Source organism: Sorex araneus, chromosome 11 (genome assembly GCF_027595985.1).
Source record: "Sorex araneus isolate mSorAra2 chromosome 11, mSorAra2.pri, whole genome shotgun sequence".
Lineage (NCBI taxonomy): Eukaryota > Metazoa > Chordata > Mammalia > Eulipotyphla > Soricidae > Sorex > Sorex araneus.
Window position 1 is genome coordinate 6,139,794 of NC_073312.1, and position 12,631 is coordinate 6,152,424.

The window sequence follows — 12,631 nt, forward strand, 5'->3', positions numbered from 1 at the left end:
GCCGTGCTCAGGAAGCCCCACGGTTCCCGCAGATGGAACCCAGCTCTGCACCGAGGCCAGCTCAGCCCTTTGGTTTTTGTTTTTGCTTTTTGGGTCACACCCAGCGATGCACAGGGGTTACTCCTGGCTCTGCACTCAGAGTTTTCTGCTGGCGGTGCTTGAGGGACCATATGGGATGCTGGGAATCGAACCCAGGTTGGCCACGTGCAAGGCAAATGCCCTCCCCGCTGTGCTATGGCTCCAGCCCCCAGCTCAGCCCTTGAGCCATCTCCCCTGCGCTGGACGCTGGAAGGGAGACGGCCCATGACCCGTCTCCCTCGGGTCATGGCTCAGGCCGTGGTTCTGTGCCTGGTCCCAGCCCAGGGTCTGCCACCTCACGGGCCAAGCAGTTTCAAGACACGTGGGGGTGTCTATTCTATGCCCTGGAGTGCTCATTCTATGTCCTGCAGGTCTCAGGGCTGGACGAGGCCACTTCCACACCCAGATCCCTGATCACCTCTCCATGGACAGCCAGGGCGGCCTGTCCCCTGTCCCCTGCCCCCCCCCCCTTAACTCAATGCCCCCTCCCAACTGACCCCCGGGGGTGTCTAAAAGCCTCGGGGGCCTGGCAACTCAGAGCACAAATGGGTTCGGAACCACCAGGTGAGGCAGGGGCACAGACGCTGGGGTCAGACCTAGCAGCGTGGTGTGACACCCTGCTCCTCCCTGCGGACAACAGGGACCAAGGTCACTCGGGTCCTGGGCCGAGACAGGCGGTCCCTCATCTCAGAGGGGCAAAGGCGCCATCTGACCTGGCTCCCTCCTCGGCCCCCGTGTGAGGGGATGACTCACTGTTTATACACTCTGCCTCTGGTCCCGGGCGCCTGCGGGGCTTGGGGCTGGCTCCGGGGCAGGCCGCCTGCTCGCCGCGCACGGGGCCGCGATTCCCATCCCAGACATGTCCTACGGCGGCGGGCGTGATCCCAGGATGCACAGTGTGACCTCTGCACACCACAGCAGACAGAATGTGGCTCCCCCGGGTGCACCCCGCCTCCCTCCGGCAAAGTCACAAACCCGGGTCACCAGTGAGCTCCCCATCCCGGCTGTGACAGGGGGTCAGCCTCTGTAGCTCTGCAAGTGATTAATGCCCTCCAGGGGCCAGGGGCGAGGGCTCCTGGGCGGGTGTCCACAGGCTGAGCGCACCGAGAAGTCCATGTTCATAACAAAGAACTCCCCATGGCACCTTGAAAACACGTTGGGCGGGGGGCAGGGGCGGGTCTCGGTGTCAAGCCTGCTTGGGGGGGCAGGGCAGAGAACGCAGATCTCGCTGGCGAGACCCTGGGATTCCGCCGAGGGGCACGACAACACGTGTCCTGGGTTACCTGCTAGCTCACTTGCTGAAAGAGGGTCCGAACCCTGGGCCAGAGCTCCAAGACCCCCCCCTTACAGCGGCTCTCACAGAATCAGGAAGTCTCCTGGCATCCCTCGGCCCACCCTTCGCGGTCTGCAGCTTTGCACAGTGAGAGAAAATGCACAGTCGGTACTTAGGGGGCCAGGATATTTTAGGAGCAAGTCTGACATCCAGAAAGCTTTCCCAGCTCGTTTGCTGCCCGTTTCTGCTGACGCTGCATTTGTGCGATGAATGAGATCGAAGTCTGCGTCTGCGGGCCTTTCCCTGTGCCTCTCCTCCCTTCTCAGAGTCTCTTACCCCAGGGACAGGCGGGCCAGCGGGAGGCCCCGGGCTCGGCGGGGAGCAAGCGGCGTTCAGCTCCTAGAGAGACGGTGCTTTGCAAGCCGGAGGTCCGGGTTCCTGCTGGGGAACCCACAGGCCCCTCCGGCACGGCAGGAAACGCTTGTAGTGAGCGTTGCCAGGTGCGGCCTCCAGAGCAAACCGCCGGCCGCACTCTCTGAAGGCGCCTGCGGCTTCCGCGTCTGCGCGGCGTTCGGCGTTCGCTCCGACCTACGCAGCAGCACCAGCTCGGCCTTTGACCCACGGCTTAAAAATTCTGAACGGACTGACAGAGGCAGAATGAAAGCACTTTGTTCACGCAGCACGCAGGAAGGCCACCATTCCGGTGGCTCTGCAGAGAACAGCGCTCTCGTCTGCCACCCGGGAGGGGGCCGGCTCCTTGTTTTTTTTTGGGGGGGGGGGATTGGGGGGCAGAGTGGAGACCTAGGAACGCTGACCTCACGGGGCGACACTGAGGACTGAGCGGACCCCTTACAGCACTGGGCACAAGGACAGCCATAAGCTCCCTCTCCGGCACCAGAAGGGTTAAGGCTCCGGGGAGCAAGCACGGAGCAGAGTCATGTTTTCTCGAAGGCCCCCCTTGCCTCCAGGAGACAGCTGTACCACAATCCCTGAGTTTGCAGATAGTCGGTCTCTTCCCACACCCCAAGCACCGCCCCCCGCCCCCCGCCCCCTCCCCAACACACACACACACATGCAGATACACAAATACTGCCAGGCCGGCTGCAGGCGAGGAACTGTGAAATCGAGCCAGACGTTGCCTGGAATATAGACAGAATTAATTCACGGCCGCGCCGAGCAACGGGAATCCGAGAACAGGAGAGGCACAGCCAGGAGCTGGGAGGTAGCTCCGGGCACCCGGGGAGGGAGAGTTTCCGCGGCAGACGGGAGAAGCCAGAGCCGGTCTCCGGGCAGAGAAGGCAGTTCCGGGAGGAGAGAACCGCAGGCTCTGCAGGGGAAGCTGAGGGCCGGGATGGGCAGGAGGCCCCCCCCACAGGAAACTGGGCAAGGAGAGGGGTCCTGAGACAGGGAGAGGAAGAGATTCCGCTTCCCGAAGGGCCTTCGGGACACGACCTGGGATGTGCACCTTCTCTCCGACTCCCCTCGGCTCTTTCCCACTGAAACACTAGCTCACTTCTGGAGAAGTAATAAGTGGGTAAGGCTTGCACACGGCTGACCCGAGTTTGATCCCAGCACCCAGTCTGGCCTCTGAGCTCCGCCAGAAGTAGACCCTGAGGGGCCGGAGCGATAGCACAGCGGATAGGGCGTTTGCCTTGCATGCGGCCGACCCGGGCTCGATCCCCGGCATCCCATATGGTCCCCCGAGCACTGCCAGGAGTAATTCCTGAGTGCAAAAGCCAGGAGTAACCCCTGAGCATCGCTGGGTGTGACCCCAAAAAGCAAAAAAAAAAAAAAAAAAAAAAGAAGTAGACCCTGAGCACTGCCGGGCTGTCTCCAAAACAACTGAAGTAAGCGGTCATTCATCGGCTCTGAGAACTGCAGTACTCCGCACGTGTGTGTGTGTGTGTGTGTGTGTGTGTGTGTGTGTGTTGGGGGTGGGGTGCAGTGGAGTGCTGTTCGATCAGGAGGAGCTACTGAGTCCAAAAGGAAGAGGACAAGGGCGGGAAGGCTCAGGAGGGACGTATCGGCCATGCGCGTTTGAGGCTGTGAGTTTCTTTTGGCGTTTGGGTCCCACCCAGCGGTGCTCAGGGAACCATATATGGTGCCAAGGGTTGAATCCGGCTCGGCTGCGTGCCAGGCCAGCGCCCTCCCCACGGTCCCCCCTCTCCGGCCAGAACCTTTCTTCCCGACTCCAGGAGGCTCTGAGCTGCCCCCTCTGTGGGTGGGTCTGGTGATAACCGAGTACCGAGTACCGGCGCCGTCACCGGCATCTCCGCGAGACCAGGCTGGCCGGCTCAGGTTTCGAGTCCCACGGGCAGGTTCTGATGAACACGCGGAGCTGACCCCCCCCCGCCCCCCACAGGCCGACTGTCTCCAGGCGAAGGGTCCGGGGACAACATACTGAGCTACAGGGATTCTCAGGCCGAGACAACCATCCACTGTTTTAGGGTGGAAGGAACGAGGAAGGACCACGGCTGACGCCGGGGCCTGCCACACGTGCCACACGCGTCCCCACTCACGGACACGCACGGGGTGCTGCACAGTCCCACACTTTCTGCACCCAATGCTGCGACGTTCCCCTCCCCCCCCCACACACCAGGTTCCTGCTGGAATTTTAGTACACCCGAATCGCATCATTTGGCCCTTCTCTCTTCCTTCCACACGCCACACGTGAAGGAATCGTGCTTCAGCGACACGGAAAGAAACAAGGTCCTGGGGATGGCTCGGACTCCATTGGCTTTCAACACGTGAGGCCCTGGGTTTGATCCCCCACAAACATCGCTCATAGCAAAAGGTGATTCCCAGGACCACAAACAAGCACAGCTCCCTTGCAGGTACATGAACACACACACACACACACACACACACACACACTCTCTCTCTCTCTCTCTCACACACACACACACACACACACACACACTTTCTCTCTCTCTTTCACACACACACTCTCTCTCACACGCACACTTTCTCTCTCTCTCTCTGACACACACTTTCTCTCACACACACTTTCTCTCTCTCTTTCACACACATACTTTCTCTCTCTCACACACACACTCTCTCTGACACACACTTTCACTCTCTCACACACTTTCTCTCTCCCGCACACACTTTCTCTCTTTCACACACATACTTTCTCTCTCACACACACTTTCTCTGACACACACTTTCACTCTCACACACATTCTCTCTCTGACACACACTTTCACTCTCTCACACACTTTCTCTCACACACACACTTTCTCTCTCTTTCACACACACACTTTCTCTCTCTCACACACTTTATCTCTCTCTAACACACACACTTTCTCTCACACACACACACTTTATCTCTCTCTCACACACACACTTTCTCTCTCTCTCTTACACACACACACACACACACACACACGGGGATTTTGTCAAATGAAGCTCTGACTGCTGCGTCCTCCTGGTGTTTCCCGGAAAGCCCCCTGCCGGGGTCCCGTGTGTGTGTGGAACTAGAGAATTAATTAGCCACAGTCACATCGGTAAACGCCCGTCCTCGCCCACAGCCCCCGCCTGGAGGAAACAGAGCTCAGCACCCAGACAGGGGGGGAACACTGCTCCCCCGAGGGAAGCTGCCCCCAGCAGGGTAGCCAGCCGGCTCTGCCTTGCCCACACCCGCGGTCACAAACCCTCCACTTCCACCTCAGGTGCCACTGGCACCCCGGGAGTGGCGGCAGGGGTGGGGGCTGTGTCACCTGGAGTGGGGACAGGACTCCTGTCCCCTCTCACTGTCCCCCGGCATAAACTCTCTGGCTCGGTCCTTCCCCAGTCCCTCCCTGGGGTGGGTGGGGGTCCCTCAGGACACGACCTGCTGCTCCCCTGCCTTCATTTCCTGGGGGGGTGAGGGGGTCTCTGCTTCTCTCCACGTCCGGGGAGCACCTGCAGGAACGCGGGTGTTTAGGGAGCACTGCACCTGATGCCTGCTCTCGACGCCCACAGCCCCGCGCTGTCCTGCAGTGTCCCGTGGCCAGCTCGGTGGGACTGTGCCGACACGAAGACGCACAACCACGGCCAGGGCCGGACATGCTGCGAGACCGGGTTCCACCCTGCCACCGCAGGCCCCCAGCCCGGAGTCCCCCGCGGGGCCTAGTCCAGGGGCAGGCAGTTCCCGGGGGGAGGCCACAGAGACGCGACCCAGCCGGGGTCCCCTGGGACAGGGCCACGCGCCGGCTCACCAGGGTTTTCCCGGGGCTGATCTGACTGGGGGGGGAGACCTCCCAGCCGTCCTGACCCCGGGCGCCCGCCCGCAGCCTCCGTCCAGCCCAGGTCTGTAATGGAAGGTGCTCGGCTCAGGACGCAGGCAGCATCCTTCTGAGAAGGGGACCCGGGGGTGTGGCCCGTCACACTGCTGACCACTCCGGGCCACAAGTCTGTCCGGCTCAGAGCACGTGGCCAGTCACTGGCTGGACGGGGCCTCGGGAACACACCTGGCCCCAGCACCTCCCCCCCACGGCCTCTCACACACTCCCCGCCACCCCTCTGCACACTCCCGCCATCCCCCTCCCCTGGAGCAGGAGTCGGCGGAGGGTCTCGCCTCGACGGGGACCCAGCACACTCCCAGGAAAGCACCCTTGGGCCCCTCTGTCCCCCTCCAGTAGTCCAGGACACGAATGGGGTCCCAGCTCCTCACTGGAACGAGGCAGGGCCCAGGAACTCCAGGCGAAGGTGTGTGACCTTCCATGCACATATGTTCTCCCGGAGAACAGAGCCCACCTCCCCTGCCTTCCTTCTCGAGGTCGAGTGCTTCCAGACGGTTCCGGACATTTCCGGACTGTTCCGGGTGTGTCCCCTGCAGTGTGGAACAATAAACAATGAGCAGCTTCCACTGGACGCTGCTGGCCGGCCAGGCAGCCGGCGCCCCTGTAGTGCAGAAGCTCCAAAGGCTGACAGTACAGCGGGGGGAGGGCGTTTGCCTTGCATGTGGCCGACCCAGGTTCAATCCCCGGCACCCCCCCATATGGTCCCCTAAGCACCGCCAGGAGTAATTCCTGAACACAGAGCCAGGAGTAACCCCTGAGCATCGCTGGGTGTAACCAAAATAAAAAAACAAGAAGGTCCAGAGGCCCCGGCTGCGGACCCCAGCAGCGAGCTTGTCTGCATGGGGGCATCAGAGCTGACGGCCGCTGAGAACCGCCGCGACTCTCCCTGCTGTCTCACCCTCGGAGACGACCGAGCGGGCTGTCTGCTAAGAGCCAGGCTTTACCCTCACACACGGCACACGGGGACCAGGCACCAGGGCAGGGGACTCGGGTCCCCGTGGGCCTCAGTCTCACGCTGGTACCTCGCGGGGCTGCTGCGCCCAGGGGTGGGTGCCCCGAGGCTGGGCCAGTGCCATCAGGTTCTGCCCGACCCTCCCCCCCCAGCTTGCTGGGCCTCAGGAGGGACCCAGGTCCCGGGAGACTGGCCGAGAGAACATCCCAGAGGAGACGGGAGGAGCCGGGGCGGGGAGGCCAGCTGAGACCCAGGACAGACGGGACGGCACCCACGCACTTGCTCTTGGTCATCTTTCTCCCCAGTCGACTGTCCCTGCCACGCCGTGGGGACAGGGAGCTGGAGGAGGAATTTGCAAGCGAAGCTACTTCGCTGCTCGGGAGGGTGCCTGGGATTTCGGATGCTTAAGCCTGTCAAGTAATAATAATGTCCGCCGAAAAAAATGTCTTTTTCTATCACAATAAAGCTTACAGGACGAGCTGGCCTCCCTCTGAGTAATGGCCAGCCGGGGGCGTGGGGTGATGGCGGGAGATCCAGAAACTCCACCCACGCCCCAGGTCAGGGCTGAGGCCGCCGGGCCCAGCGGATGCCGGGTGGTCAGCCCCGTTAGGACACAGCGACCACCTCCTGCCTCTGCACAAAGTGGGGCACACTGCGGGCAGAGGGCCAGAGCTGGCCCCACGCATGGCCGGGTCACAGCTGCTCTGTTTACGGAGAGGGCATGGGAACAGCGAGACGGCTCCAGGGACAGGAGCCCTTTCCTGGTTGGTTGTGTGTGTGTGTGTGTGCACGCGTGCGTGCATGCGTGTGTGTTTCGGCGTCATGCCTGGCTGTGCTCAGGACTTAATCCTGGGTTAGGACCTGGGTTGGTGTTGTGTGTGTGTGTGTGTGTGTGTGTGTGTGTGTGTGTGTGTCTGTGTGTGTGTGACAGCGCCCTGCCCACTGTCCTCTTCTGCTGGTCCCCCAAGGAACCTGTGCAAATAAGGAGCTGGGCCGGTGTCAAGCTTGCTGGGAGCTAGCCACACCCACGGGTCAGTGAGAGTCCACTGTGTACACTGGTCAGTGACGGCCGGCCCCACCCCTGCCCACGGGTCAGTGACCACCGGCCCCTGAGTGGCCAGAAAGCCCACGTGCAGTCCAGGTTCCTGGCCAGCAGGAACGGAGGCGACTTACTGCCCTGCCGTGGCCGTAGCCTCCGCCCAGGCCGGGAAGACGAGGAGGGAGAACGGCCAGAGATCGACCAAGACGGGCCGCTGGACAGACGGGGGAGGCAGGCAGAGCTGCGGACGGAGAGCGGCCGGCAAACAGGCACGCGGGCGGCTTCAGGCCTCAGAGTCTGGGGCCCGCTGCCCTTTCTCTCCTGGATCCCGGCCACGCACTGACCCGGGCCCCGCGTCCCTAACCCACAGCATCGAGCAGCACCCTGGGGCGACAGGCAGGAGGCCGAGGGGACCAGGGGTCTCCGTGACGAGACCGTGAAGGCTGCCCTCCCGGCCCCGACTGCAGCTCAGGGGTGGAAGCCACCCGCCCACGCGTCTGGTCAGCGGCAGGAGAAAGAGCAGAGTGGGGAAGACACCTGCCTTGCACACGGCGGACCCGGGTTCGATGCCCAGCACTGCACGAGACCCCCCCTGAGCACCACCAGGACTGAGTCCTGAGCACAGAGCCAGGAGCATCTGAGCACCGTCTGGGGCAGCCAACCCTTGCCCTAAATAAGTATCCCCCCCTGCCCTCAGCAGCGCCCCAGAGAAGGGCTCCCCTTCGCTCACGAGCCCCGGGGCCTGGGGGTCACGCTGGAGAGACCCCGACGGTAGGGGAACATGCACCCCCGCGTCCCCTGGATGTCTCGGCTGCAACCCCGAGCCCCAGATGGTACGAGGAGGTGGGAGCCGGGGGGGGGGAGGGCTGGCACCAGAGGCTTCTAGAACCTTCTGCAGGCCTCTCCTCGGCCAGGTGAGGATGCCACCCGCAACCCAGGTAGGCCCTCCCTGACTCAGCCCTGCGAGCAGCCTGATCTCGGCCCCGCAGCCTCAGAGCTGGGGGTGACGTCTGTGGCTGCAGCTGCCCATTCTGTCCTGACCAGGCCAGGCGAGGAGGCTCTTCGGAGGTGCTGATTCAGCACGGGGGAGGGGAGCAGCACCCCCCCTCGTGCAGGGATCTCTGTCCCCAGAAGCTGAGGGGGACGGTACGCGCCCCCACCCCCACCCGCACCAAGAATGTCGGTCACTCGGCCAGGCGGCACTTCCTGTCTGGAGCCGGGAAGCCCTCTGGGGCCTTGTTCGGTTTTGTTCTTGTTCGGGGGCCACACCCAGTGCCACTGGGAATCTCACACCCGCAGTGCTCAGCAGGCCACGAGGTGCCAGGGCTCGAACCCGGGACTCAGCACAAGTTCCCAGCCTGCCCGCCTTCTGCTCAGCCCACCTGCCGGTGGTCCCGGGTACAGTGCCCCCTCCTTTGCCACTGCCTGGTACTTTTGTCTTGTGATTCTTCCCAGACACGGCACCTCACTTACAAGGTGGGGGAGGGAGGGGCGCCAAGATCTGGAAGTTTCCACGATCCCACTGTCTGCAGCCATCGATAGATATGGGGGTGCCCTGGCCAACCTCCCCCCGTAAACACCCAACCTCTCCCCTGTCCCGGCCACTTTTTCAGCCACAATCGCCCCCCGGTGGGCTCCCAGCACCCCCCAACCCTGAGCTCAGGCCTCTCTGCAGGGGCAAGCCGCCCTGAGGGGTCCCTCCATCCGGGGGCTGCCACGGGACCATAGTGGTGGGGGCCGAGTTAGGGCCCAGCCACAAGGAGCGAGTAGCCCACAGAGGGTCCGACACTCCCTGGGCTGCCCTGGGGCGGGGGAGCCCCGGAACCCCGTTCTGATGGCACTAAGCAACCCGGGCTGCCTCACTTGGCAGAACCGAGCCCGAGGGGCCGAAGGGAGAAGGCAGGAAGCGGGTCCCCTCCAGGCCCTGCACTCGTGTCCCCGGGGGTCTTCCCCCCTGGGCTCCTCTCCCCACCCCGATTTCCGCCTGGAAACCAGCGTTTCTGGGGCCCACAGAGCCTTCCCGGGCAGGGCGGGGGAGAAGCCAGCCCCGGTGCCCAGGGGCTGGCACGGAGCAAGCCACGAGCTGGAGGCCAGCTGCATGTGAGTCCGCCGTCCTGACCAGTGGCCTCGGGCAGGGAAGGGGCTGGGGAGAAGGTTCCGGGGGCCGTGGCACGGGGCTCTGCATGCAGGACGCCCCGGCTGGGCTCAAGTACTGCCTGGTCCGCTGATGACCAAGCTGGCTGGGATGTCTGAGCACCACGCAGTGTGGCCTCCCGAAGCCAAAATAGCCCAAGACGCTGATGAAACAGAGATGTGGGTTCACTGGGCAGGTTGGGGGAGGGCAGGGGCGCCCGGGGTAGGACAGTCTTCTTTTCTAACCAGTTCATCGAGGAAGGGAAAACTGCAGAGTGCTGACCACTAGGTCCACCCCACCGACCTTCAAGGCCCCCCATCTTTAAGTGTCTGCTCCCCAGAGGGACACGGGGGGGTTGCCTGCTCTCCCTCCCCCCCCTCACCTCTGTTTACCCAAGTCCTATCCAAACCAAGCCGGCAGCCCACAGAAGCAGTGTACGGGCACCCCAAGCCCGAGTCCCACAGGAAAGTTAGAGTACAACTGAAAATACACGTAATTCCGGCCGGCACCGCCAGATCCGCAGTCCCCGTCACTGTCCCGGCGGCAGCCGAGGCCAACGCCAGCCCCGCGGCCCCGGCACCGGCTGGCAGCGGACGTCTCTCTCCTGCGCTGGACCAGGGTCTTGAGTGAGCCCCGGGGGCGGTGCTGAGCATGTGCATCTAGGAGCGTGGCCGTCCCACGTTACCAGACATGTGCCTGAGCAGAAAAGGGGTGTTGACTGAGGACATTCCCTCCGAATCTCTGGGCTCGAAATGAGCAACGCTGGAGCCCGAGACAAAACCCCCAGCGCGGTCTGTGCTGCTAACCCCGGAGCAGAGACGGGGGCCGAGAGCAGTTCCTGGCACAGCGGCACCAGCCCCGCACCTTTCTCGCTCCCTCTTTCAACACAAAAAGCCTCGGGGCTGGAGGGTGGGATTGCACGCGTGAGCCGATACACTCCCGTCTGGACCTGGGTCTCGAGACACGTCGGGCGCAGCAAGGGAAGCCAGCTGAGCAAAGCCAGGCGGCCTTGGCAAGGCCGCCTCCACCAGCCCCAACGTTCAACCCCACCGGGGCAGCCCCGGGGCAGAAGCCTGGGGGTTCTGGGTCCAAAGGGGGCCTCTGCCCAACAGACCTGCTCCAAACTCAGCCACGGAAAAGCGGGGAGAACCCAGCGAGCTGAATTTCCGGTGACCCAAAAAAAAGCATCCTGGCCCCCATTCGACCACCTGGCCCTGCCCAGGCCCGTCGGCTGCCCGGCGGGGCGTGGTGGAAGCTGAGCCCTGGCCGCCAGTTGGTGGGGGAGCTGGTGCCTGTCCCCGGTGAACTGATTTCCAGCTACTTTGGGGGAAAAAAAACAAAAGGGCTGAAATTGTTCTTCTCTGGCCAGGCCTGCGTGGGATTGTGTGTTTCCCAGCGTCAAACAATGCTGCCCTAGAACAAAAAAAAAAAAGAAAAAAAAAGCAGGCCAGGCGCAGGGCGAGGCTCACAGCCGCTAGTGAAAGCTGACGCTCTCCCCAGGGGCGGGGGTCGGAGATGAACAATCTGGGGGTGGGGGGGCACACCTGCTCCCAGGGCTGCTGAAGAGTCGGAGCCCCGAGACCAGGCGATCAGCCCGGCATGACATCACCCCGAGGAGCCAGCTCCTCACTGAGGCCCCAGCGTGGGGACGGACGCATGGCACCCCACCGTACTACGACACACAGACCAATCCCGGCCAGCCCGGCCTCCACACACCAGTGACTCAGGAGCCCATCACGCTACCCACCCCCAACACTCCCCCCACCGGGGAGCAGCCTCTTCTTCTTCGAAACCTCCTCGGCTGGGGGACGGAGCCTGGGGACGGAGCCTGGGAACGGATGGACTGGCTGAAACGTGAGCCCAGCCGCAGATAGCCCCATCCCCCAGAGCAGGCCGGGCCGGGGAGGGGAGCGAGGGGAACCCCCCACCCCCAATGAACGCCCATTCAGGGTCGGGGCGCTTCTGAGCACACCCACTTCCTGGGCTAGGAGGAAAGATGAGACTCCGGGATCCATCTGCAGCTCACCCAGCCCGGGCCGGCGGGCCAATGGCGAGACGGGTCGGCCTGACTAATAATAGCAGGAGGCCGGAGCCAGCGGCTGGACGCCTGGGCTCGAGGACAGGCGTCCAGGCCATCTGCCGAGCTGGGCCCGTGGTGGCTACCCCTGGCGGGGCCTGTCTCCAGGGGCTGACCAGCCCCCTCCCGCCCCCACCCCACGGGGTCTGGCTCTTCCCCAGGTGGCCGCTGGTCCCGGCAAGGTCCCCCGCAGGAAAAGCCCTCTCGGTGCCCGGGTGCAGAGGGAGACACTGGCAGCAGGTGAAGCCCCCAGACCCTGCCCGGCGCTGCAGGAGGGTCCGGCTCCTGAGGGCCGTTTCCTCCCCGGGAGCTGCCAGAGGCACATTCCAGAGGAAGCAAGACCCGCTAACGGGGCAGTAAAGGGGCACGGGGAGACGCAACAGTAACAAAGGGGCTGCGGCGCCCGCGGGCACTTACATGGCCTCGGAAGCCTCCAGGCTCAGGTCGCTGGTGGGCACTGGCTGCAGGGACTGCGACCCTCCCATCGTCGCTGCGCCCTGGCGAGCCGGGGCCCGCGGCGGGCCGGCCGGGCCGGGGCTGCGGCGCTGCAGAGCCCGGCGGCTGCGGGCATCCGGGGGGCGGCGCGGCGGCGGCGGCGGCGCGGCGGGCGGGCCGAGCCGGGGCGCGGGGGGCGCGCGGGCCGCGCGGGCACGACGCCGCCGGGCCCGGTCCGCGCTGCTCGGCCGGGGCGCGGGACTGCGAGCGCCGCCGGGTCCGGACCCAGCTCCCGTGTGTGACACGGTGACGTCATCGTCCCCCCGCCGGCATCTTCACAAAGCTCCGGAAAGGGGGGAG

At 64.0% G+C, this 12,631-nt stretch overlaps 1 protein-coding gene across 7 annotated transcripts in view; it reads right to left on the minus strand.

Annotated features, from left to right (window-relative positions):
* TACC2 (transforming acidic coiled-coil containing protein 2) overlaps nt 1–12,417 on the minus strand; it is a 53,988-nt gene extending 41,571 nt beyond the window's left edge. For 4 of the 7 annotated variants that reach the window (XM_055118931.1, XM_055118936.1, XM_055118930.1 and 1 more), the window contains exon 1: nt 12,254–12,416. In XM_055118931.1, the coding sequence (XP_054974906.1) occupies nt 12,254–12,321 (68 nt within the window). In that variant the 5' untranslated portion in view covers nt 12,322–12,416. Of the gene's footprint in view, nt 1–12,253 lie in introns of all 7 variants that reach the window. The other 3 variants (XM_055118934.1, XM_055118932.1, XM_055118935.1) reach the window with 2 other exon arrangements.
* Nucleotides 12,418–12,631: the final 214 nt, after the last annotated feature.